This window comes from Pithys albifrons, chromosome 12 (assembly GCF_047495875.1).
Source record: "Pithys albifrons albifrons isolate INPA30051 chromosome 12, PitAlb_v1, whole genome shotgun sequence".
Lineage (NCBI taxonomy): Eukaryota > Metazoa > Chordata > Aves > Passeriformes > Thamnophilidae > Pithys > Pithys albifrons.
The window spans coordinates 15,307,257-15,331,950 of NC_092469.1; the positions used below are offsets into that span (position 1 = coordinate 15,307,257).

At 46.6% G+C, this 24,694-nt stretch overlaps 2 protein-coding genes across 8 annotated transcripts in view; both read right to left on the reverse strand.

Moving 5' to 3' along the window:
• The window catches only part of CPNE2 (copine 2), a 46,878-nt gene extending 44,450 nt beyond the window's left edge, over positions 1-2,428 (reverse strand). The window contains exon 1 of one of the 3 annotated variants that reach the window (XM_071567819.1): positions 2,340-2,428. The gene's annotated coding sequence lies outside the window, so the exon portion shown is untranslated. The other 2 variants (XM_071567820.1, XM_071567824.1) reach the window with 2 other exon arrangements.
• Positions 2,429-4,249: 1,821 nt separating this feature from the next.
• The window catches only part of NLRC5 (NLR family CARD domain containing 5), a 44,102-nt gene continuing 23,657 nt past the window's right edge, over positions 4,250-24,694 (reverse strand). For 3 of the 5 annotated variants that reach the window (XM_071567546.1, XM_071567544.1, XM_071567545.1), the window contains 26 exons: positions 24,302-24,385; positions 23,467-23,550; positions 22,491-22,580; positions 22,312-22,374; positions 21,726-21,809; positions 21,259-21,342; positions 20,576-20,665; positions 19,777-19,842; positions 19,194-19,277; positions 19,034-19,117; positions 18,361-18,447; positions 17,846-17,926; positions 17,219-17,302; positions 16,754-16,837; positions 16,121-16,204; positions 15,370-15,453; positions 15,194-15,277; positions 14,432-14,515; positions 13,478-13,561; positions 12,556-12,639; positions 11,551-11,631; positions 11,011-11,094; positions 10,780-10,863; positions 9,276-9,359; positions 8,104-8,187; positions 4,250-7,403 (listed from right to left, as the gene is read on the reverse strand). In XM_071567546.1, coding sequence (XP_071423647.1) covers positions 7,322-7,403; positions 8,104-8,187; positions 9,276-9,359; positions 10,780-10,863; positions 11,011-11,094; positions 11,551-11,631; positions 12,556-12,639; positions 13,478-13,561; positions 14,432-14,515; positions 15,194-15,277; positions 15,370-15,453; positions 16,121-16,204; positions 16,754-16,837; positions 17,219-17,302; positions 17,846-17,926; positions 18,361-18,447; positions 19,034-19,117; positions 19,194-19,277; positions 19,777-19,842; positions 20,576-20,665; positions 21,259-21,342; positions 21,726-21,809; positions 22,312-22,374; positions 22,491-22,580; positions 23,467-23,550; positions 24,302-24,385 — 2,152 coding nt within the window. In that variant the 3' untranslated portion in view covers positions 4,250-7,321. The remainder of the gene's footprint in view (positions 7,404-8,103; positions 8,188-9,275; positions 9,360-10,779; positions 10,864-11,010; positions 11,095-11,550; positions 11,632-12,555; positions 12,640-13,477; positions 13,562-14,431; positions 14,516-15,193; positions 15,278-15,369; positions 15,454-16,120; positions 16,205-16,753; positions 16,838-17,218; positions 17,303-17,845; positions 17,927-18,360; positions 18,448-19,033; positions 19,118-19,193; positions 19,278-19,776; positions 19,843-20,575; positions 20,666-21,258; positions 21,343-21,725; positions 21,810-22,311; positions 22,375-22,490; positions 22,581-23,466; positions 23,551-24,301; positions 24,386-24,694) is intronic. The other 2 variants (XR_011698879.1, XM_071567547.1) reach the window with 2 other exon arrangements.

The window sequence follows — 24,694 nt, forward strand, 5'->3', positions numbered from 1 at the left end:
CTGAAAGAGAAGAGTCAAGGACTGCTGGGGGCTGTGTGGCTGATACATCCCCCCAAGGACAAAGAGCATCTTCACCCACAATTCAGCTCCAGAAGCTGAACCTGAAGAGGAGTTTTCAACACTGGAACCTCCAGTTCCCAGGGCCTGGGACCCCTTCTACAGCACCAACTGGCCATGCACTGGGGTCTGCACACCCCCACAAGGAATGGCTTCACAAATTGCACCAGCCTGTCAGCAACCAGCATGGAGTCCCTCTCTGTCCCCCAGCACAAACCCCAGGAGCAAAGATGTCCCCAGGACACAACACACTGATGTCTCTCCTCACAATCTCAGTTCTCTTTAGCTGGAGCTCAGAAGGGCAGCAGGAGGGGAGAAGCATTGCAGCAGTCAGACAACTGAGCCCACCCTCACACTGCTATGGTGCAATGTCTGCACCCCCTTCAAGAGGTGTAAACTGTGACCCTGATCAAGCAAGTCCTGGGGACAGTGGGGAACATGCCAGTGGTGCCCATGGTGGCAGGCTGCTGGCAAACTGTCCCCAGGGGTTTGGGGATGGGGTTCGATCTTGGAGAGCGGCTCCAGGACTGCTTGTCTACCCAAGGCAGGTACTAGAGGCTGCCTACGCCACAGGAAGGTGTAATTTTGGGGACACCTGGCAGCCTCACAGTGTGCCTTCCCTCCTTCCCTCCACATTATCCCAGTTGGAATGGTCCAGCAGCAATAGCAGAGAAACAAAAATACACATCACCAGAAAACGTATGTCCCAGGCTATCATACAGCTGTAACCAAAGCAAATGCACCATTTCCCCAAGGCTACTACAGGAAAACATCCTCCACTGACTCTGTTCTCCAAAACAAATGCTTTCCATATACCATGAGCTTTTGTTCCCAGCCTTCCTCCTCCCATCTCTCTGCTCGCTGACCCCAAAATGCTTTGGTGGGAGGCAAATTCTAGCAGATAATAAATGATTTTCTGACCCCAGAAAAGCACAGTGGTATCACAGGCACCAGTACCTGGGCTGGCACAAGGAGGCTGATGTTGATGACAGGGGAGCAAGATTAGAACTGAGCACACCTGGGCTCGTGCTCACATCAGCCTGATTCCAACTCCAGCTTTTCCAGCAAGATTCAACTGCATTGCCAAGAGGTTCAAACCTGGGGCTCCAGGTTCACAAGGATCCTCACAATTCCTTTCCACTAAGCAGCTCAGACTTTGGGGAGTCAGCAGCAAGGACCCAGCCCTTCAGAGACGTCTCTGCCACCAAACCTCAGCTCTCTACTCACCTCTACTTCCTGTTCCACCCTCCTTATGGTGACCAGCTCTGAAGGGTGTATTTGCCCACCAAGTCTTCCAGCCTCCCTGGCTCTAATCCCGTCATGTGCCTAAATTAGGGTTACTCGCACAGTGACTTATTGCATCAGGTCTTCAGGCTGGCAGAGCTGACAGGAAAACACCTCCCTGCCTGCCATCCGAGCACCCTCATGTGACAAATGCAATGCTCCACTCGCCTCTTTCTCAGAGAACAAGGCATCTTGCTGGGCACAGAGGAGAAAGCACCACATCCATAAGCATAAACCCTCTCATTCCTTCCCCTGTCTCCTTGCAAAATGCATGCCATAAAGGATATCATCACCAGCTGTAGCAGCATTTCTGCACTTCTCCAGCTCGCCAAATTCCCCATGTCTCAATGCCAGAGAATAAAGGAGAAAGGCTTGTGCCAGGAAAAACTCTAACTACCCCCAGGCTCGGGTAGTGAAGCCACCAGGGCCTGACATTTGCTCGGGATCTTGTGTCCAGTTGACATTCTCAGAATACGATGCAGATACTCAGAGTGGGAATGGGACAACTTCCACACCGTGCATGAACAAAGGGACCTGTGCTGGAAAAGGGAAGCATAAAGCAATAGGGAGACTGTCCTGAGGAATAGTCAAGGTATGGAAGGTCTGTCCCAGGGATGGAGGGTCTGTCCCTGGAGGAGTGTCTGACCCAGGGCATGGAGGGTCTGCCAGATTGGATGGGGACTTTGTCCCAGAGAATGGAGGGTCTTTCTGTAGGGATGGTTTGTCCCAGTTGATGGAGAGCAGAAGTGCCACCACACACCCCGGAACAAGCCAGTGGAGGCCACTGCCCTGCAGGTCCTCCATCCAGTGACTGACATCGGTGTAACGCTGTCCCGGCCAGCGCAACCCTCCCATCGGACTATCCGGTATCACCACCGGCGCATCCCTCACGCCTCTCGCCACCTACCCGACCGACGGGGGACGATCGCGCCGAACAGCCCCGGACCTCTCGCCCCTCTGTTATCCCTGCGGCATCCTCGAGGGCTGCCGGTACTCACCGCCGGGCCGGGCCGAGCAGCTCCCGCGGGGCTGCGGGCTCAGAACCTCCCCACGGCCGCGCCCGCCGCCCGCCCCTCGCCATCACCGCCCACCCGCCCCGTACGGTGATGGCGAGGGGCGGGCGGCGGGCGCGGCCGTGCTTCGGCTCCCCCCTCCCTCGAACGAGCATCACCCGTTTCCGACTAAAAAAAGAAAAGGATCCACCCCAAAACTTCCCTGCTGGCTGCTTTCGCTTCGCCGCTTGCAAAAAAAAAAAAAAAAGCTTCAAAACACCCTAGAACAATATGTCTAGAAAATAATTTTCTGGGTTATCCACTCAGCTCCAAGGAAAATGTAACTTTGTTGGATCGACACCCATCGCTTTCAAGCAAAACCATGGGGCTTTGTGCTGTTTGGGTGCTAGTGAGATTTTCCCTGCCCAGTTAATGTGGGTGCTCCCACTGCTGAAAACATTCCGGGGTTCAGTGCAGGTCCGTGTGTCCCCTTGATGCCACTTCCCATGGGTGTGTCACACCAATCTGCCACCCTACTTACCCCAAGGAACCTTCAAGGCTGGCACCACCAGGGTTTGACTCCAGCATGCCATTAGCACCTCACCCAGCACTTGGCAGACACATCATCAGGCATCCAGAGTATTTATATAGATATTTTTGATATGGAGATAGGGTAATAAGGCTGGAAGCCTCCCTCTGAGGCTGCTGATTAAATAGACTGACTATATTTGATCAGAGCCCTTTACTATGAGCTCTGCTCATGCTTTGGAAGATCATGGGCAAATAAGCAAGTCCCATATTCCCCCAGCCAGCTGGTGTACTTTCCCCTCCTTCAGCTTGAGCTATGAAAGGCAGAGAAGTTTTAAGGCACCAATTTTTAGCACAGACAAGATGCCCCCTTTTGTCAGTCTCTGTCCCTTCCTGGTACCCCAGGACTGGAGCAGCAGACACAGGACTGGCTCATGGGTCAACAGTGCTCCTGCTCAGCACAGGAAACATCCAGCTAAAAGCTGAGCCTAATTTTTAGCAGCAACTCCCTTCTTTCTGTGTAAACCCAGTCAGAAACCATCACAGGAAGGGACAAGGTTGTGCCTGAAAGAGGAACTCAGTGGGAGAAGTGGGGTCTGTGCCAGACCTGGCCTCCTACCTCCTTGCCTGTGGCTTAAAATGTCACTTCTGAGGAAAAAGGAGGAGTCAGACAGTATTCACAAATACCAATGTTCCTGTTTTCTCCCAAATCAGTTTTTCCTGTGTTTTCTCTCCTGCCCAGCATGATGCCTCCAAGTCATAGCATGTTCAGGGTTACCTGGAACTGGTTTTAGCAGAGGAGAAACATCAGCTGCATTTTCAGCTCTTTGGAGCAGCCAACTATCATATGGAGGAGTCCAGCCCAGCCTGGCTCCAGCTGCTCTCCAGCACAAAATACAGGCTCCCTCCCACCCTCCAGCAGCGTGTTTATTTACAGCAGGGTATTTCTTTCTGAAGATCTGGTCTCAGGGGGCAACATCCCTTCTGTGTGTGAAACCAGTACTGACTCGCTCAGACATTGTCTTCCAGAGACTGCAGGCAGCCTGAAACAATAGGGGTGTGCAGAGTGTCCTGATGCATTTCCATTTTTGGACCATGATAAATCTGAAACCTAATAGTAACAGCTCTAAAAATGGGCTATGGTAATTAGCTGGTTGGGAATCAGTTTGGGACTTGGCCATCAAGCACAATCCTTAATGGCCTCACATCTTCCTGCATACCAGAAGATTCATTTGACTCCTCGCAGATGGACAAAGCCCCCAAATTCCCTCTCAGAAACTTTCAGACATAAGCACAAGCTGGAATATGGACATCAACAACGCAATGGAAATGGGAAGCATGCTCCAAAAATCCTTGGGATTATATGTAAGAAATGAACCACTGACCAATTACGTTGTTGTGTTTAATGAAAAACTCAATTCAAGTCTCGTTTTTAAAAAATGCAACCCACGCACACAAAATACAGCACAGAGCCCATCTTTATCCAAAACCGCTGGATTAGTCAACCACTCCCCATTTTTGGGGTTTTGCTGACACCTGGTGTTCTGGAAAAGATTCTGTGAGTTCCTGCAAGTCCCTTCCCCGGCTTCTGTTGGGATGGCCACTCCCTCAGGTCAGACCAATGTGTGGCTGGGAGGTATTCCTGAATTTGGGGAAGATACTGAGAAATGCAGTTAGATTTCAGAGGCACTCTTTAACATCTTAAGTCAAGAGCAGGACTGCAGCAGTATTTGCAGCATGCCTTGTTATGTCACTGCAAACCTCATGGTACAAATGTACACTTCCTAACTTCAGGAATCAAGGGAACTGCAATGTTGAATCTCAGCTCTCATTTATCATACAATGGTTTGGGTTGGAAGGGAGCTTAAAGATCATCTCATTCCAACCCCCTGCCATGGGCAGTGACACCTTCCATTAGACCAGGTTGCTCCAAGCCCCATCCAACCTGGCCTTGAACAGGGACGGGGCAGCCACAGCTTCTCTGGGCAACCTGTGCCAGGGCCTGCCCATCCTCACAGGGAAGAATTTCTTCCTTTTATCTAATTTAACCCTGCCCTCTGTCAGTTTAAAGCCATTTCTTCGTCACTCCAGGACCTTGTCTAAAGTCCCTCTCCAGCTCTCTTGGAGTTCCTCTAGGCTCTGGAAGATGCTCTAAGGTCTCCCTGGAGCCTTCTCTTCTCCATCCAATTTCTTGTATTTCCAAAAGAAGTCCTGGGAGACCAGGGCCCAGCTGACAAACATGCTCACCTTGAGAGCTGTGACAAACTAAACTGTGAAGTGTCTGCCTTGTAGATGGCTGCCTTTTGTGCCACTCTTGTCCTCTGATGAGTGTTGGGAAGATTCACATCTGCAAATTAGAACTGAAAATACAGGATGAAAATAAAATCCCCATTTGGGGAAGCTTTTCCTAAATGCCAGTGTTAAGATATGAGGTTCTTGATTACTTAATAGAATTATGGCCTAATAAGGAATTTCACTACCTCTTTTTTTCCTTTTTTCTTGTTTTTAAACCCTTTGCAGAGTACAGTCTCTGCAAAATGTGTCCCATTTCTACACCACAATGTCATTATTTCACAGAGTGTAATGCTGATCTTTAAATAAGGACAGCGACTCCCGCGGGAACAACCAGCACCAGCTGTTCACGTCCTTTGCCCAAAGGTTTGTTGGACCAGCATTTCCAGCTCATTCCAGATGCCTGCCCTGCCCAAATCAGATCACTTACATTTCCCCAGGCAAACATTGCCATAAATAGAATCCCATAAATAAATCCACCACAAGATTTAAATATTTACAGCACAAACACACAAGGAAAACCTTGTAATGTGTTAATAGATAATGAGAACAATGTGGCCACACTCCTGCAACACAAGCATGAAAGGCCAGTTGTAGCCTGTCTCCTCCACAGAGATCTTCTCCCTTCAGTTCCCAGAGGTCCAACATCCACCAGCCAGCAACAAGTTGCCTTTGGGATTTGGGAGACAGTAGAGGCTTCAAGGATCTATCATGAGGACAATATTTCAGGCTAACTGACCCTTTTTACCTGCTGAAAGAGATGAGCGCAACCAAGTCATCACATGAAAACAGTCAGTAGTGCACACTCCTCTCACACAGGGCAGTCCATTTTCTTCAAAGCTGTTTACAACCTACAGTCTCTTTAAAGTTTCTCATTGACATGTATGGTAATATCAGCTTTTCTTTGCTATCACAGCATAAATACTGACCATTTTTGGGCAATGGCTTGAAATTTCAAATGTCCTGAAGTTTCAACTACAAAACGGAGGCAATGCTGTATGAAAAGGAGGCTGATATGAAGAAAACAAAACTAAGTATTACCTTTTTACACTTTTTTCCTCTAAGGAGAAGCTGTGGCTGCTCCATCCCTGGAAGTGTTCAAGGCCAGCTGGACAGGGTTTTGAGCAACCTGGTGGAAAGTGTCCCTGCCCATGGCAGGGGCATTGGAACTAGATGGTCTCTAAGGTATCTTCCAACTCAATCTGTGATTCTGTGATTTTTTGCCTAAAAATCACAGAGGAATTTCATAGTTACAGATGATTCTCAGCTTTTTGGAATGCATTTGTAACAGTGTTAACAATTTACAATTTTACATCCTTTCCTGGAGGATATGTATTCTTTTATTGCAACACCCTCTAGGTGTTGTAATCTTCACTAAAGATAATAAAATACTCTGCTGGCCTTCTGAATGCATCAGCAGATGCATCTCATGCTAGAATCATGGAATCATACAGTCATTAAGGTTGGAAAAACTCTCCAAGATCATCGAGTCTAACCCTTACCCCAGCACCACTGTGTTCAGCATTATACCATATCCTGAAGTGCCACATCCACAAGTTTTTTGAACACTTCCAGGGATGGTGACTCCAAAATCCCACAGCTCTGCGAAAACACTGAAAAAAATCTGCTTTTTCGTAACTGTATGTGGGAGCTGAATTATTATTTCTTTCTGGGTTTCTCATTGGCTACCCCTAAATACGTAACTTTTGACACAGTTGAAGTTTGGATGGAGATGTGTGGTGTCCCTTTTTTATTAGGGCAATACATAAATAGATAGTGTCTAGTACAAAACATTCTCATCACTATTTGCTAACAACTTTCCAGAAAGTTATCCTCTTGAACAGAGTTTCAGTGTTTTCACATCAAGAATATTGCCTGCTCAGCAGCAATTTTTTACAATATTTGCTCTTCTCTATAATATAAGCTCACAAGCAACAAAATATATATAAAAAACAACGAAAACCCAAACCAAAATAAATAAAAAACCAAACAAAACATACAAACAAAAAAAAGTGCAGCAAAGGATGCACTTGGTTCAGTGCAGCAAAGGATGACGTAATAGTTACAGTTTTCAATTGTACAGACTGATTTCCTGGGTTCTTCAGTGCACTCTTTTAGGGCAGTGGGAGATGCAGAGCAGCTCCTCATCAGGCAAGGGTTTTTCTTTGCTAGCTGAAGGAGAAACAGAGTCTTGGGTCTTGGCTTGTCAAATCCTCAGCAAGGCCCTTGGGCACTGGATTGTTCCACAGCCTACAAGGACAGCAAACGTTACTGCAGGACTAAAACACAGTGAGCATGGAGGAGACGTGCCAAAAACAGTGGAAGAGGCAGCTCTGGGTTTCCACCAAATCATGTCTGATTGTGAGACAGGACTGGGGTACAGCCATACCCCAGTGACACAGCAGCAGCCTAGCACTGCCTGCCCACTGAGAGGGACTCAGTTATCTAGCTTGGGAGAGAGATTAAGGATTTGAAAAGTCCTTAGGCCAGTAAGATCTCAGAAATCAGAGGAAGAACTGAGCCACACAGGACCAACTTGATTTACAAGAGCCATCCTTCTTCATCTACCTCATTTGATGTAGTCTAAACCAAAGCTGCTCATCCTGGGACTATACCATGGAAGCAGAGTGCCCAGAGGAGTCAAAGAGACAATCTGAGCAGGAACACAGGGCCCCAAGTTCCAGCCAGGACCAGAAACATTCCCCAGTTGTTCTGGGGCAGACAGAACCAGTTTGGGGCCAGAGACAGCTCAGGCTTTTTTTCCCAGGACTTCCTGAGGAAGTGGAGCTGGCCTAGAAAACCCTCAGCTTACTTGCCTTGTGTCTGCATCCCCTGCAATACCCTATTCCACTCCAGATAACCCAGGGCAGTAGGGGCATGGGTCACATCTGCCCTGAGTTCTCCTTGCTGAGTCAATAACCAACCACAGAACTCCAGGGTACCTGCTCACCTTATGAACTGAATTTCTGGGCACCTGGCAAGTTCCTCCGCTAGCTTTGTGGCTCCACAGGCTCCAATGAGATTTTTCTCCAGGCTGTTTAGGAAAACAAGAGAGTTTTAAAATCCAAAACAAATAGCTGAATGGTCACTGGCTCCTTTTCCTATCCCAGGAGAGCTCCACAGCTACACTTTGCACAGGCACAGCAATGCCACACAAGGCACATCAGCCTCATCTGTAACACCCTGGCCCTGTTTATGCAAGGAGTGTGCTCACTGCTTCCTACAGTCTTCTTCTACTACCAGGACCTGTGAGCAGATCTCTTGCCCTTGGACCACCCTAACAGATGAACTTGGTGCCAAAAATGCTAGTAACAACTTGTCTTGCCTCAGACACAACCTTCCTGTTTGTACCTGTAAAACAGCACAGCTCTGTGTGTAGTTTCCCTTCACAAGAAACTAAACTCATTTCCTGACCTTATGTCCCACAGACTAATATTTTCATATAGTTGAGAGATGGAAGATGTGTACCACGTATTTCAAAGGGCCAAGGGGAGGAAAGCTCCAGGAACAATTTTTCAGCAGAAGGTGACAGTCTCTCCCATGAACAGGGCTGGGCTCTGAAGTCACCAGCCCAGGACATGAGTTGGTGACATTGACCCCAATGCTGCCTGCACTGCAGTTACAGCACAGGAGCTGCAACCAAGTTTCATGTGAGCTCCTATGGAGCCACAATTTGTCTACTCCATCCTGGGGGTGGATTGCTTGCCTTGCTGCAGGCTTCCAACAAAGGAAAGCTCTCTAAGCACAGTACCCATCTAGACAATCTCAGACACTGAAGAGAAGAAAAGCTTGCAGGAATCAGCTCACCTGAGGTCATTAGGTGACATAAGTCATGTTCTAGAAATACCAGTTTGTCTCTCCTAACTCAAAGAGGAGAACTTCACACATAGGCTTCTGCTTTGATACTCATGCTGCAATCATCTTAAATAAGTGCTACTTCAAGTCTATCACCCAGGCAAGGCTGGCCCTTGGTGCATGGAGCAGGGTCAGCAAGAAGTTAAACTGCAGAAGCCATTTGGTCTGTTGTTCCTAATGTATGTCCCCTTTTCAGAAGTCCTGTGATTGAAAGCTCAGTGACAGAAAAACAAGTCTTCCTGGGGTTGCTTTCAGGGCTGTACTCACTCTAACACCTTCAGCTTTTCCATCTCTGGGAGAGCACTGGCCAACTCTTGGGCTCCTCCATCTCCAAGGGTGTTCCAAGACAGTCTATGGCAGACAAGAAATACCAGCCATGAGTCAGTGGATAAATACAAGCAGATACTGACTGCCACTAGTACCATTACTGTGATATGACCCCCTCATAGATTAGCCTGTTCACAAGAACTAATTACCTCTTAGCATGACAGGTAGACATTCCCCTGGATTATAAACTTAATTTTGAGAAGTTTTCTCCATTTGACCACATATTTCCAGATATGATAAGACACCAGGGAGTGTCACCACAGAGCCTGTGGGCTGTGGTTATCTCAGAGTCCTGCCGGCCCAGGGAATGAGATATGAAAGAAGGAAATGACTGCTGAGCACACAGCTTTATGCCAGGGCCACTCCTCCTTGTGCCAGTGGTGTTAAACTGCAGCAGCTAAGTGCCTTTCTGAGCTGCTCTTAAAGCTGCCTGCTGATTCTGAGCTCCTTTTGAAGGGTAGCCCACAGGGCTCTTGAAGGACTAGATTTTTAACTTTTTGATGTATCAGCAAGTGAGAAAGTTCTTTAGATCCTTTCTCTCCTACTGCCTGAGCAGCCTGGTTATTTTTTTCTCACCTGAAAACCAGAAACCAAGCATGGCACCAGACAGTGCTTCACTCAGACCCTGAGGCTACCCCATGAAGCCATGCCTCTACCCAGTCTGGGCAACTCCAGAATTTCCTTATGGCATGTAGGAGCCCAAAAACAGAAAGGCAGGACAGGATCCAGCTCAAGAATTGGGGGCCTTCCATCAAACAAGTTCACAGACTGTTCTGGGATTTAACATCTCTCCAGTGATTTGGGGCAAGTTGCTCTAAGAAAGCTGGAGTAGGTTTCCAAGCAGGCTCCTCACTGAAGTTCTCCTGAACAGATGAATACATGTCAGAATGTAGTTTGCACATCTATTACATTCACTGAAAACATGTTAAACTTTCAGAGCAACCCATTTTATTCCAGCAGGGAGGGTGAGACTGCAGAGCTGGTGGTATGCCTTGTTAATCTACAGGCTGAATACACTTTGCTTTGAGCTCTCAATTCAGCTGCTACAATTGCACAGACTAAAACTTGCTCTGTGCCCTGGGACTCAGCTGTGGCCATCTTGTGAAAAAAACAAAGGCAAGAACTGGATCAGAGAGAACAAGATGAGAAATTTGTCCTGCCTTGCAAAGTAGATGCTAAAAGACTAATGACAACAGGCAGAGTTTGAAGAGGAGTGTTTTCCTCCATATTCTGTTCAACTCTTCACATTCAGCTTCCAGTAAGTTGCTAATTATACCAGAAGTTTTCAGCAGTGTATTTCATCAATTAGTAAATAACTAGTAAATTTACCACTGAAAAGTACCTAGTGGAAAGTATCAACAAGTATTCAGCAGCATCAGAAGTGCACTGCAGTTGCAAAGTGACCTGTGTGTTGAAGAATCTCCCCATCCATCCCCACACTCACATTATCTCCTCCATGGAAGGGCATTGTCGTAAGCCGTGAGAAAGAGATTTTGAAGCATCATCAGTGATTCCACAGAATTTCAAGCTGAGAGAAAAAACAGAGGGCACAATGTGCTGGTGTCAGAGCCAGTGGAGAATAGAGTACCAGCACTGTGTGCTGCGTTCCTGCCCTGGCAGTGCTGCAAACACCAGCCACGCTCTGCCCAGCAGCTCTCGGTGCCCTGGTACTCACTCAATCTTCCGGAGGTGTTCAAAGCATGGCAGCCCCTTGGACAGGGCATGGATACTTTGTTCTCCAAGGGCATTTTCTGATAAACTGTTAAGAGTAATGGAAAAGTTTTGAGTGGGCACAGAAAAGCATGTACACTCAGACAAAAGCCATCACAAAAATCTAAGTCATTAACTAGTACCCAGACTAAGTGAGGACTCTGTAGAGAGCAGGGATGAGCCAGATCAGTACGCAGCAATTCTAGGGCCATTCCCTGCTTGGTAAAATAGGAATGACAGCCCTGCTGTAAGTCACAACCTCGGTCCATGCAGCAGTGAACTGTAGACAGTAATGTGGCTAAGGACAGACCTGCAGCACATCATGTATTGCGTGTGAAACTGGGAATCCGAAGTTATACTGGAGTTAATGACTGATGTGACTTGAGAGAAAATTAAGAATGGGGCTTAGAAACCAGATGATCCTCAAAGATCCCTTCTAACACAAACCACTCTAGGCTCCTATGATATGTTTGGCATGATCCCAAGTGCATCTGCCATGACCTACCTTATCTCTTCCAGCAGCCCACACACCACCAGGGCTCTGGCCAGCTCCAGACCTCCTGCCTGCCTGATAATGTTCTGCAAGCTACCAAAGGAACCACAAGCATTGGAGGATTATTTTCGAATAAAGCTGTAACAAAAGCTCATATTTAACTTGCCAAGAAGAAAAATTCTAATCTTTTGAACGAGTGCCCAGTATTGGTAGCGACCTGGGATCTCTGCGGACTAGTCATAATGAAGGGGCCTGGAAAACAGGGGGCAACAGCGGGGACCAGCAAAGCACAGTCAGGCAGTCACTGCAAACACAAGCACAGTGTTGCCAGGAGTTTGACTCCAGCTCTGTACACAGAGGATCAGTTTGAGATGGGTGAGGAATGTCCTTAGGAACAAAAAGCAGATTGTTCAACACCTTTCCACTGAAAACAAGAACCTGCTTAGAGGATTAAAGTCTCCCACCACTGGGATAGCTTTTATAAGTTATCTTTTGATGACACCTTAGACACAGGCTGGAAAAGACACCTCTAGGCTGAGCCCACTGAGATCTTCTAGCCAATTTCTTGGCTTCGTTACTATATAACAGTATGAGAAAGTCCTACATGTTAGACTGAAAAGACTTCCAGAAAAGATTTAAAAATGCAGTATCATAAAGTTCAGGGGGAAAAAAAAAATCACTCAGAAGCACCTGCACAAAAGAGTGAGGGAACACAAAAGGTGCTCATATTTATGCTTATTTTCCACCAGAACAAGAGGACAGGCAGAGGCATCAGAAACTAACATACTCAAAAACAATTTTAAGGCTTATTTTACTGTAAATACACTACCTGGTTCATCTCTAAAGGTAATGCTGCAAGAGATTAAGGAAGAATAGTTTATGTGACTCTTACAGTAGAGTACAGTGAAGGGTTTCTCAATCCTGGGACACTTAAATTACTGTCTAAACAAAAGACCAAAGCACCAGCACAGCCTATGCCTTTTCCCATTCCTTCCTGGGGCAGAGGCTGACACTTACTGCAAGATCTTCAGGTTGGTCATGTGAGGCAGACAGAGGGCAAGTGTTGCTGCTGTCCTGTCTCCAAACCCATTCCTTGACAGTCTGGAAGAAGCAGAAATGTAAGGTTGCTGGCAGGGAAGTACAGAACCTCATTCCTCACCTGTGTGTCATCCACACATATGTGTGACCCCCATTCCTCACCCACGTGCATGGGACTATGCAGAAAGGAGTTAATGTCCATGATTCAAAGGACACTGAGGGTGAGAGGAAGGAACAACAAGATTTTGTAATCCTGCAGAAGTTAAACAGGGATGTAAAACTGACTTGCACTTCTCAGGAGCACACTGATCTCCCTTTCTGACTGAGCTGACCTGGGCTGGAATTGAACTGGAATAGCACTTTTTCACATATGCCCTTAGTCCACACACTGTAATCTGAAGGTTATATAGACAGTTCAAGTATTTTAAATGTAACTTTTCCTGATTTTCTATTTTTTAATTTTATTTATTCAATAGGGCAGAACACATATGTTCTATAAACTGGTCTGGAACAGAATGTCAATACATCTGGCTGTATAAAGCCTCCGTCTGTCCTCTTCCCTCCAGTTTTGCAGCCACACACATTAATGCTGATTTCTTAGGCAACACAGGCACTGCACAGCCCCTATGCCTGTGACTCCACAGATTCAGCTCTTCCCCCCTAATGTTGACTGTGCAGTTCTTGGAAATCTTTGACAGAATCCAGTGAACAACCAATTCCCAAAGCTCCCACACCCAGCATCACATGTTACTTTCCTGTGTAGCAGACAGTTTTTACCCTGCTCTTGTAAGAATCAGTGGTAAAACTGATCTTGGTTTTACGGCAGCCACATCAGATTTGGTTTCTCTGCCTTGATTTTTGCCCAGTTGCCTTGAAGGGACATTGGAAATTACACACTTACAGTAACTCCTCGATGTGCTTGCAATGGGCAAGAGCTTCCATCAGTTTTTCCCCTCCAGCAGGACTAGGACAGTTCCCTGAAAGGCTAAAATGAGATTTTCAGTGACTAAATGAGAACCAGAACATACCAGCTTGAGGTATCTCACTGCTTGCCTGGTGTGATGGGAGACTTGGGCCACTGCAACAATGGGCTACACAGGTCTCTGGAAAATGGTCTGGGGATTTGTAGTGCTTTTGTCAAGTGCTGAGTAACTCCTGGCCCTGCAGGTACTGGGGGGAGGAGCAGGTTTCCCTCTCTCAGACAGAACTGGGAATTTCCTTTTCTTGTTTTAAGTCACTGCCAGGTTTTTAATTTCAAAAAGGTAGAAGGCATACCCCAGAGAGAAGCCTAACAAAGAGCCTGGATGCTCTAATTTCTGTTCCCTCAGAGAAGGGGCAGTTTAAATCTGTCTAGAGACCTTGTCCTGGCTTTGACAAATTCTCGATATCAATTTCCACTAGTAAATCAAAGCAGTGTGGCAACACTGGGGCCCCCCACACTACATAGCCCAAGGAAAGGTGCTGCCTGGATATGAGACTTGTATGATTCCCCAAAGATTGACTTTCCAGGACACAACTGAGCCAGAGATCTCCCTGTTCAAACAGGTGGTGAGGGCTGGCAAATGCCCTCCACTGTCCCCGGAGGTGGCTGATGAGGATGTGGCCATAACCTTCACCCTCAGGGAGTCTCTGCACTGCAGAGGAAGTCGTGCCCAGTCCCAGCTGTACATGGGAAGGGCGGGAGAGGGGATGCCTTCTGTTGGTTTGGTGGATTTTGTATCAGGTCTTCAATAACATTGAACATGCTGGAAAGTGGAACATTGTCCAGGAGAAGACAGCACAGGGACTCCCACACAGGTGTCCCCACCAACCATGGCCATGACCAAAAGAGCCGGAACAAAACAAAGGGACTCACTCGATTTTCTTCAGGTTTTGCATTTCCAGCAGGACAGCAGCCAGATTTATCAGGCCTGGATCTCCAATCTTGTTGTGGCTTAAACTTTAAAGAAGAGAGGCTGTGATGTGAACGAAAGCACAAAGTACCACGCAAAGCACAGGATCTTATTTAATGTCTCCCATCTGCTGGATGACACTTTGGACCTTGGCAGCAAAATCAAAGAGCTGTTTGTCTCGACTGTCTCATGAAAAATTAAGAGGTGTTAATGAGGTATTAAAAAATTTGCAAAGAACAATCAAAATCAGTGGATCCTGCCAATGGGTGGGAAATTATATCAGCCAGCATAACAAGAGCAGCAACAGGCTGCTATTATTTTTTAAACTTCTACAGTGGAGAATGGACAGAATCTGGCAAGAGAGAGAGGGGATAAAAAAAAGAGAGGAGGCCCACGGTTGGCCCTAGATTCAGATCTTTTCAGACTGGGCAAGTGCTGGGTCTGAGGCTCTCCCAGGAGACCAGGGGGCATCTAGCCCTATTCTGAATCCCAGGGAAGATTTAAATCCAGAGGCTGTTTCATCAATTTTCTATGTGACTGCAGCAGAGTGGGATAAGACCAGATTCTCCTCTTCTGAAGTTCTGCTTTCCTCTAGTCCAAGGTACCTCATACATGAGCATTTTGCAACCTCCCTGCTTTTGTTACAACATTGTGTATAAGCTCATCTGGGTCTCTCCAAATGCTGGCACTAGTGGTCACCTCTCTGCAAGAAAGGAGAAACTTACTTGATTTCCTCCAGGTAGTGCATATTCCTCAAGGCTTCTGTGAGTCTGGAGCAGCCATCATTACCAAGACTGTTGTGGTTCAAGCTGGAAACAATATTCCCAGGAAAATGGACATTAGGCTGCTGTTACTCAGCATCCTAAGCCAGACTAGAGGCAAGCTGCAGTCACATACTTACATAAGCCTTTTCAGAGATGGCATCTTACTAAGTCCCACCACAAGCTTAGGAATGGCAGCACTGCTGAGTTTCATGTAGCCCAGGCTAAAAGATGAAATAACAGGGAGACAACTAACTACCCATGGGCAGTCAGTGCAGAGGAGAGAAGAGCAAGGGTGGGACAGACACGGGAGTGTATTCCAGTCCCTGTGAATAATTTTCTATTTTATTCTCTGTTGCAGTTCTAATGGAAGCGTCTGGATCCTGATAAAATATCAAGAGAATCCCAAACCTCTGGAGCAAGAATCCAGTCCCTTGTGGAGCAAGGTGCCACTGTGACCACAAGATGGCACAGCTCTCATAAGTGACACACACAGTCCATTGGCACTTCACCACAGAAGGAGGCCCCCCAGGTAGGTGCCTGGAAAAAACACCTTTGTATGAAGGCGTCCAGATCATCCTCCAGGAGTGCAATTCTGGCTCTGGGATAACTGCACGGGAAACACTGCCTCCCAGCTGGGACAAGAGTCATGCAAAAACACTACCAAAACATTTGATTTCTCTACTGGAATTCCCTGCCACAGACTAGTGATCTCTGTCTCACTGTTCATTGCAGCTAAAAAGGAATTGTTGCTTCTTCCCTATCTGAAGTCCTCCACTCATCAGGAAAGATACACCTGTCCACAGTACAGGCAGAAGAGAGCCTGCAGTTTAACTAACGTTTCTAGAAAGACCTGTCAGACCCTGGACAGCCTGGTAACAACACACTCACTTGAGCTCTTCAATGGCCTGGCAATTCTGCAAGCCCATGATCAAATAATCGATTCCAGTTGTCGTAAGACTGCTAGAGGTCAGTCTGCAAAACAGCAAGGATCAAAGAAGGTTAGGTCTCAGCACACTGAAAAAGAGAAGTTTACTCCCCTGACAGCAAACTGCCCCTTCCCAAACACCAGCCAGCGTAGACATCAGGGACCAGTAAGTTTGCAGAGACTTCCACACCTCCCATGTGCAGGACTAAGAGGGCCAGGAAGTTCAGAGGTGTGCACATGATGTACATGTACCAAAGAGCACAGTCTGCCTGGGCCAAACAAGCCCCCGGATTTCACTGGGCAGAGATGCCCTTTACAAGTTTTACAAGCAGTTGAAGATGGCAGGGCTGTGAGAAGGCTGCTCAAATCAGAAGGTTTTTTTTTTCCAAAAAGGGGAAAGAAAGAAACACAGCGCCCTTAAAACCACCTCTAGCATGAACTGTAGAGAACTGCTGAGTTTGCAACCTAGATATGGCTCAGGATAGATCCTAGAGCTCAGGACTATATTTCAGACAAGAAGTGTTCAGAGCAGATTGATGTGAGGCACAGGATTCAGCAAATAATAAAAACGTGGAAAAGAACAGCAAAGAACATACCCAAACACCTTCAGCTCTGGGAGAGGTAACAAAATCCTGACTAACATTTCTGCTTCATCCTCACGAAGTTCCACATGAGACCATCTGCAAGAATAGAACAACAGGTCTTGGCTAGGTTGTCCACTGGTGACAAAAGGTCTGTGCCAAACCCACACCAGTGCTGGGACATTGAAGAAGTGGCACACTGATACTTGGCAAGGTCCCATGGGAGCTGCTGGCTATGGTAACAAGGTATAGTTTACCTGGGCACAGAGAGACTTAGATGACTTCAAAGGATACACCAGGAAGCCACCAGGTCTATGAGTCTTTTCTACTTTCCATTCAAAGACTCTTAGTAGGGGACCCAGAGGGCAGGACCTGGGACCTTGCACTGGCCTCTCCCATGCCCCGCTGTGTGCTCTTCTATTCTCATTAGGACAAGCTACTCCTCTCCCAAAAAATGCTTTACAGTGCCTGGCAACTCACCTCAATTTCTGAAGCTGAGCACATTTTCCACAAACGCCCTGGTAGACGGAAGTGTGCTTGATTTCTGGCTTGCAGAAACTCAATCTGCAGGATACAAACATGCAACACAACTGTCCATGAGGATCACCAGAACCCACTGCAGCACCTGGTGCCCCTTAGGGACAAGATCAGGGACAGATCAGGGCTTTCAGGAGCCCACCCAGGGCTCTCCCGCCATGTCCTATTTATGTCACAGTCCAGTGTAGAGAAACACAGCCCATCCCTGCTGTCCAAGATAATGTGCTGCCTTCTTCAGCTGCACAAAGGAGAAAATACACTAATTCTGCTCTCCCTGCACACTCAAGCAGAAGCCAGCATGTCTTAAGAGTCTTCAAAGTGCTCCTGTCTCCCAAATGCTCCCAGTCCTGCAGGGAAGGTGGATTATTTTACCTTGAGCAGGTTCACTATGGGCTTGAAGGAGAGCAGCCCAAAAGACATGCACAGGAGTAAGGTTTCTTCCATGTGTGTGGTACAGAGTTACTCTGAGACTGAACCCATGGAGACCAGAGCCTTAGACACTCTGAAGATATTTTTCATCCCACACTGAGCTCCAGAACAAGCAGAAAATAGTGATAGTTGCTTTCTCACCTGCTAATGACTGATTCCACCTTCTCCAGGCAGTGTGGGAACCTTTCGTCTAATTGGAAGAGGGTTCTATCTTTACATATCCTGTAAAGGTAGAGATTAGAGAATACCATAAACCTATGAACTCTTGAGGGAAAGAAAATACTATTTTTCTTTTAAAAAATCAAGAGGATTGAACAGGACAGGACTATGCTGATGCATGAGTGCTCACCACCCGTCTCTGAAGAGGTTTGCAATGTTTAAACTAGTTCCAAAGCCAACCCAAGAGAAACCAGGAACATGGTCTTCTTTCCATTAAACTTTCTGGGATGTGTGACCACAAACCTTCTAAGCACTTTTACCCACCAGACATTTGGGTTAAACTTGCTTCAAGTTGGCTAGTAGCTCACAAATGCACCAGAGACAGTGAATAAAAAACAGAAGATGAAGATGAAGTGCTGGCTTCCTTCTCATCTCCTTAAATATGTCAGGCTAAAAGAAAATATCTGAAAGGCACCAGAACTTGAGGTGCTACTTACGTGATCTCAGTAATGTTTCCACAGGCCTGGAGAGCCAACTTGAGAAGCTTCATGACTCTCTCTTTGTGCACCCATGGCTCTGTTATGCTGCAAAGTAGAGTACAGAATATAAAGCTCTGCTTTATTCACAGGCACAGATCCATCTCTGTCTCTGTCAGCTGACTCTCATATACAGGGAAAGGCTGCTTTGCTTAGCAGAGTAGTGTCCACATAAGAAACAGAGTGTAAATTGGGAGCAGAAGCAGCGCAGAGGAGAACACAAACATCACCTTCCTTCCTGCCTGGGTACCACTGACACCAATTAGAGGGAGCCTGGCCCCTGTGCTGTAACACATGTTGGGAAAAGTGGAGAACTTGTTACCCAGGTAAACTGCAGGATGCTCTGGCAAGGACACAGTAGGAATGTGTTCACCAGAATTATCACCCTTCTTTGTAAGGCAGGTAGTGGTCTACAGAGACAGCAGTTTATGGCCAGAGCTTTCCATGATGCTTACTGGGAATCAGGGAGATAAAGCCAAATACCTATAACTTAGAGTCACCCATGGTAATTTCTCAGGCCAGTGCTACCTGTCTTTGGAAGAAGCACAGTTCACTTTTGTTTCTGATGCAAGGAGGTCTTAGATGATCAGACCAGCCTCAGATCTGTGTCTAAAACAGCACAATCACACAGTACCTGATTTTCAGAGATCCCAGATCTTTCCTCAGGGAATGTAAAAGTCTTTCCGCAGCTTGGACTGTCACATTGTTATTTGAGGACCTGGAACCAAAGCGCATTGTAATGAAGAGCTTACAAGTAAGCCAAACCAAATAGGTCCAAGCAGACATTAACTCACGTGTACTCTGTCAGACCAGTGCACTTTTCCAGGAGCAAGAACAACTTTTCCGAGTGCTCTGGCTGAAAGTTGCACTCTGCAAGTCTGAAAGGATAAAAAAGAGAACAGTCTTAGTTCACCACAAACAGTTCAGACTTTCTGGCCTGGAAATCTCAGGCATCACAGACTTTCCCCATAGAGAAAGAAGGATGCCACCAACACCTTAAACACCTTGCAGGGCTTCCAAAAAAGATTGTAGCAACACGTCAAAAGCATCTGCTGAGATGTTCTGGTAGAGCATACCTGTATGCTAATGGTGCAGCTTTTTTTGGCACCCTGTCCTGGGACAGGGACTGTAGAAACACCTACAGGTGCCCAGGTGAGGAACAGTCAGAGGAGAAGGAGAGAGAGAAAGGGATGTGGAATTCTCTTGGTGTGAACAAGCTCTTCTCAGAAGATGCATCAAAGGAAATGTATTAGCTGTTAGTGTGAAGTATCACCTTGCCAGGAACTAGGGGCAAAAGGAGGTTTTGTCTGCTTTTTCCCTAGAAAAAGGACACCACCTTTGCCAAAGAAATCATTTCAAAAAAATCTGTAACATTACCTCAAAATCTTTCTTGGATCATTTCTGTTTGTCAACTTGAGGATTAAAGTTGCTTTGGAGCACAAACTGTACAGAGAAGAGACGGGTGTAAGGTTTGGAGGGCTAATTACTGTTTTCCCCAGTGGCCAGAATTTAACAACACAACCCAGCGCAGCAGTGACAGTTCCCTGGCCCAGCTCACCTCCCCTTACAATAAACCAATCCAGGAAGATGATTCAATAAGGTCTCACTAATGCTAAATTGGCATAAGGCAGCTCTGGTGTTTGGAGAAGCAATCTTGATCTGTCCTGCTTTTGTCTGCCTCCTCCTGTCCCTGCACTCTCTGCCAAGCTCTGGGGAGAGGGAAAATAGGAGACTGATCTGCTTTAAAATAGCCCAGCCCAAAGACTCAGCACTCACATTTAACTGCAGGAATGAATGGAAGTACCCACAGTTAAAACTGGCTCAGGACCAACTAATCCTGGGAACATAAACACTGATAGGGGCGGATGTGCAGAACAGCCAGCCTTGTGACTCGAATCTGTGAGTAAAGCACTTCATGCCAGTGCAACAGGTCCAGAGCCCATGGGCTATTGTGTCTCTGTGCACAAAAATGACTTGGCCCTGTGCAAAAACAGTTCTGCTTGGCCATTATGTTTCACTGTTAGAAATGGACATAAACAAAAGCTTTTCATGCACTTGTACACAAAGGTAGTTGAAAACCTGTCTCGTCATAGTTACTTGAAAAACCACAAACTTTCAATAATTAAGAGGAAAAAAAGAAGGGATGAATGAGAAATTAGTGAAGAGAAACACTCACCTGACTTGAACTTCAGCGATGTTTCCAGATGTGGCAAAGGCATTGATGAGATGCAGAACTCCATCCTGAGAAATCCTGTTATGGCTGAGACTGCAGAGAAGAGAAGGAAGGTTTCTCAGAAGTCAGGGCTGTCCCCAGGCCATAGCAGCAAAATTGAAGCTGGCACTGATGGGAGGGCAGTCTGTGGGGTGCCGACCCCTTTGGCTGTGCTCAGTGCACCAACACACTCCAAGACATAGCACTGATGAATTCAGGAACACAGCTACAATTTTCCTCTTACACTACAGAGATAGCACTTTCTACCCCATAAGAAAAAGAAGGGGAAAGGCTGGTGTAGGGCAGTGACTCAACTCACAGCCCTCTGGGTCTGGAGTTACTCAAAGAGGACAATATATATGGAAAAATGATGAAGCAAAAACTCAGGGCACCTGGTCAACTTGTCACACCACTCCACTCTGGTCCTTGTTGTCTCCTGCTGACGCTAACAAAAAGACTTTTACTTCAGCAGGGTTTGGATTAGCCCCTGAGTCACCCTGGCTGAAGGTCTTGAGTTGTGCTCATGGCTCACTCAGACCTTTCCTCCTAAGGCAGGAGAAGGCAAGAAGCACGACAACCAGCTTCAGGAGGGATCACACAAACACCTTTCTGCTGGGGCACCTCAGATTCACAGTCTGTTTTCTTACTTGAGGGAACAGGTAATGGGCACTTGATGCAAGTGGTCCAGGAGGCACCTCAGGCCTTCATCTTCCAGCTGATTCCTTGAGAGGCTGAAAGGCAGAAGAACAATGTGGCCAACCAGAACTCAGCCTTTGGAACAGGTTGGCCAGAGAGGTGGGGAATGCCCCATCACTGGAAATAGTCAAGACCTGATTGGATGGGGCTCTGAGCACAAGCTCAGAGCAGAGCTCAAGTGAAGAAACAAATGCCTCAAAACAGCGACAGAGTGAAAATCCCAAGGGAGTTGTCCCACCAGCTCAAGCCCTTTTAAAATATATATAAAGGACCTGTATTATTTCTATCTGACTTTGTTTCTAAACAGTCTGAAGGAGCAAACATACCCATGTGGACAGGCTGGGAAACCCCAGCCATGGGGAACCATGCCAACCCAAGGTTTGCACAAGGTGCTGGTCACACCCCAAGCCCCACTTACTCTACTTCTGCCAGCCAACTGTGCTGCTCCAGGACACTGCAAAGCTCGTCCACCTGTCCTTCCCCAATGGCACAGCCTGTCAACCTGCATGTGAGACAGCAAGACAGTCAAAGCATGGCCAGCAACCAGCCTGAGCACTGAGGTCTGCACCAGTCTTTGACACTCATGTTTTTTGCCATTTCCTCGGTGCTGAACTGGAAATACATTACGGTGTTCTTTCCAGGGACACCCAGGAACTGTCACTCTCAGACACGTACCACATACACATTGGAGACACACATTTGAAAAGTGCAGTAACCAGTGCTCAATTCAGGTGCTTGTGCAGCAGAATTTGGTACAACTCAAGACGATCATGAGTGGTCCAGCAGCCACTCCAGACAGGCACAGGCCTCTGCCATCCCAATGCATCCAAATGGTTCAGGATTGCACTTAGGCAGATGAATTGAGCCCCAAAGCTTCAGCTATTAGCCACAGCTCCTTGGCTACCAGTCCATGAATTCTCAATACAAGAGGAAATTTGCCTTCCTGCACTAGTGCTTCAGACCCAGTCACAAGTGAATTACTGTAAGTGGTTGTATGCCAGTACCTGCAGGTTGTCTTTGGGCTTTGCATGCTTGCTCCTAAACGCAAAAAGGCATTTTCACTTGACCTGGAGCAGACACAAAAGACAGTCCTTAGTAATGCTCTTCAAAGATGACAACCTTTGTAGTCACTCTAAAGCTGAGCTGCTGGGCTCCAAACAGTGAGTGTTTGACACTGTCTTACCTGACGTCCACCATTCTGATCCGCTCACAGAGGTTGATGGACTTGAGGAGCAAAACAGCGCCATGTGGGGACAACGTGTTTTTCCTAATACTGAAAAGGAGGAGAAAGAAGGAACAGTGAAAATCAGGTCCTAAAAAGAAGGGCTCCAATACACATGGCCCAGTTTTCCCATTGTTTACTTTGAGATGCAAAAGGCTGGACTCATTCTATTTAATTCAGGATCAATGAGCAAACATCTCAAGTTTTGAGCACTGGCATCAAGCATTCTTTTAAGTAAAGGAGAATCTCCTTTCGTCCCCTTGGACTAAAAAGGGAGTACAGACCAAGGGCTCACACTGAACAACTCTTTGAGGCTACCGGGACAAAGATACCCCAGACTGGAAGCAACTTCCTAACTGGGCAAATTCAATCTCTCAAGACACTGCAGCCCCTCCATGCTGCATCTTGTAGAAGATTGCCAAGCTCCTTCTGAGCTTTTTATCCTCACAGCGGAGTGCCCTGGCCCCTGACCACTTCTCTGGCCTACATTTCCAGATTAAATGGCTGATTTGCTGCCAGGAAACGCTTCTGATGTCAAGTGTGGCAGGATGTCAGATCCATGCAAGAGCTGTGAGATGCTGTCACCCTGAGTCACCCTGGGTCAACCAACGGCAGCTCCTACACCTGTTCTGGATCCTGGAAGTCATGTTCCATGGGACCTGCTAAGTGAGGATTATATAGTATGCTGTGCCTAGGGCAGATACCTCTCCTCCTGTCCTTTTTATCCCCTTGCTAAATATCATTAAAGGAAGGAGGTTCTGTGCTGCTTTGTTTCTAGAAAGAAGACAGGAATAGGTTTAAAAGCATTTCTGCATTTTCTTTGCCCACTTTATTCATCTGCAATTCCTGATTAATGCTCCTAAGATATGCTGAGGTACTAACACTTTCCAAAACAACATTTCATGGCAACAGTCAAAGCAGGGACCCCAAACATTACCTCAATAGTGTCAGATAAGAGAAGGATGGCAGGAAACTCAGTAATATCTCAATGCTCTGGTCACTCAGTGAATTTCCAGACAGACTGTAGAACATGGAGGGAAACAAAATGCAAGAGAAAGTGAGACAATCTGCAGGTATTTCTGTAACATTTACGTAGACATGCACACATACGATGTTACAGGCAAATTCAGAAGAAGGACATGTCTAGAAATGCCATGAAAGCTGGGCAAGATTTAGTCCTTACAGGCTAATCTCTCTTTTTGTCTATATCCTATAGTAAATTAACATTCCAATTTCAAGAACCTTACCTTTCTATTACTGTAAATTTATAAAATTATGTTACTGATGTTTTATGCATGCAATATGGGTATTGTGTTATTTTTATTTGCTATTAGTCAGTTTTTGTTCTGGCCAGTATTATTCTAAATTTTTTTGGTGTCTGGAGCAACCAGCCCTCCAGAAGTTCAGTTCAAGGCTTAGTGGGCTGGGTGGTCCTGCTCTGGCTGTACTGCAAGCCAGGGGCTCAAGGAGTAGATGACAACATTTGTTTCTAGACACAGAGCTAAGGCAGACTATGAGAACACAAACGTGTTCTGGGGGGTTTACACACTGATATGATAAACTTGGGAGAGGCCAAACTCTCTTTGAAACAGAACAGCAGAAGGTCTGGCTTTAGCTAAGTATCTGAGTGAAGTTCTGCAGGGATTCTTGAGAGGCTGTGGTGAGAGGAGAGCTGATTTACACCGGCTGCCACCCTGAACATTGACTCTGTAAGTGTGCGCTGGGGAAGGGAGACAGACAGACAGACAGGCTGCTGAGTGCACAACACTTACTCAATTTCTGTGAGCTGGGGACATTGAACCAGTATCTGGCACAGCCTGGTCATGTCCTCTGAACGCAATCTGCAGTCCCTGAGACTGAAGAAAATGAACAAAACACTCAGGAACTGAACATTTCCCATGAGCATGGTCAGCTGACACTCCCTTCATACCCCAGAGTCTCATATCCTAGGACAAGACCTGTAGCAACCCTCTCTCCTTCACTACATATATTTTGCTACTCACAGTCTAGACTGAAAAGTCAAAACCTGTGGCCACAAGATGGATTCACCATCTCTGAGATGATTCAAGAGTCAGTCCACCCAAATACCACTTCACTTTGGATGTTGCCTCCCTAGAGCCATATCATTGGTACTTAAATTGTCTCATGGCACTGGACAGCATCTT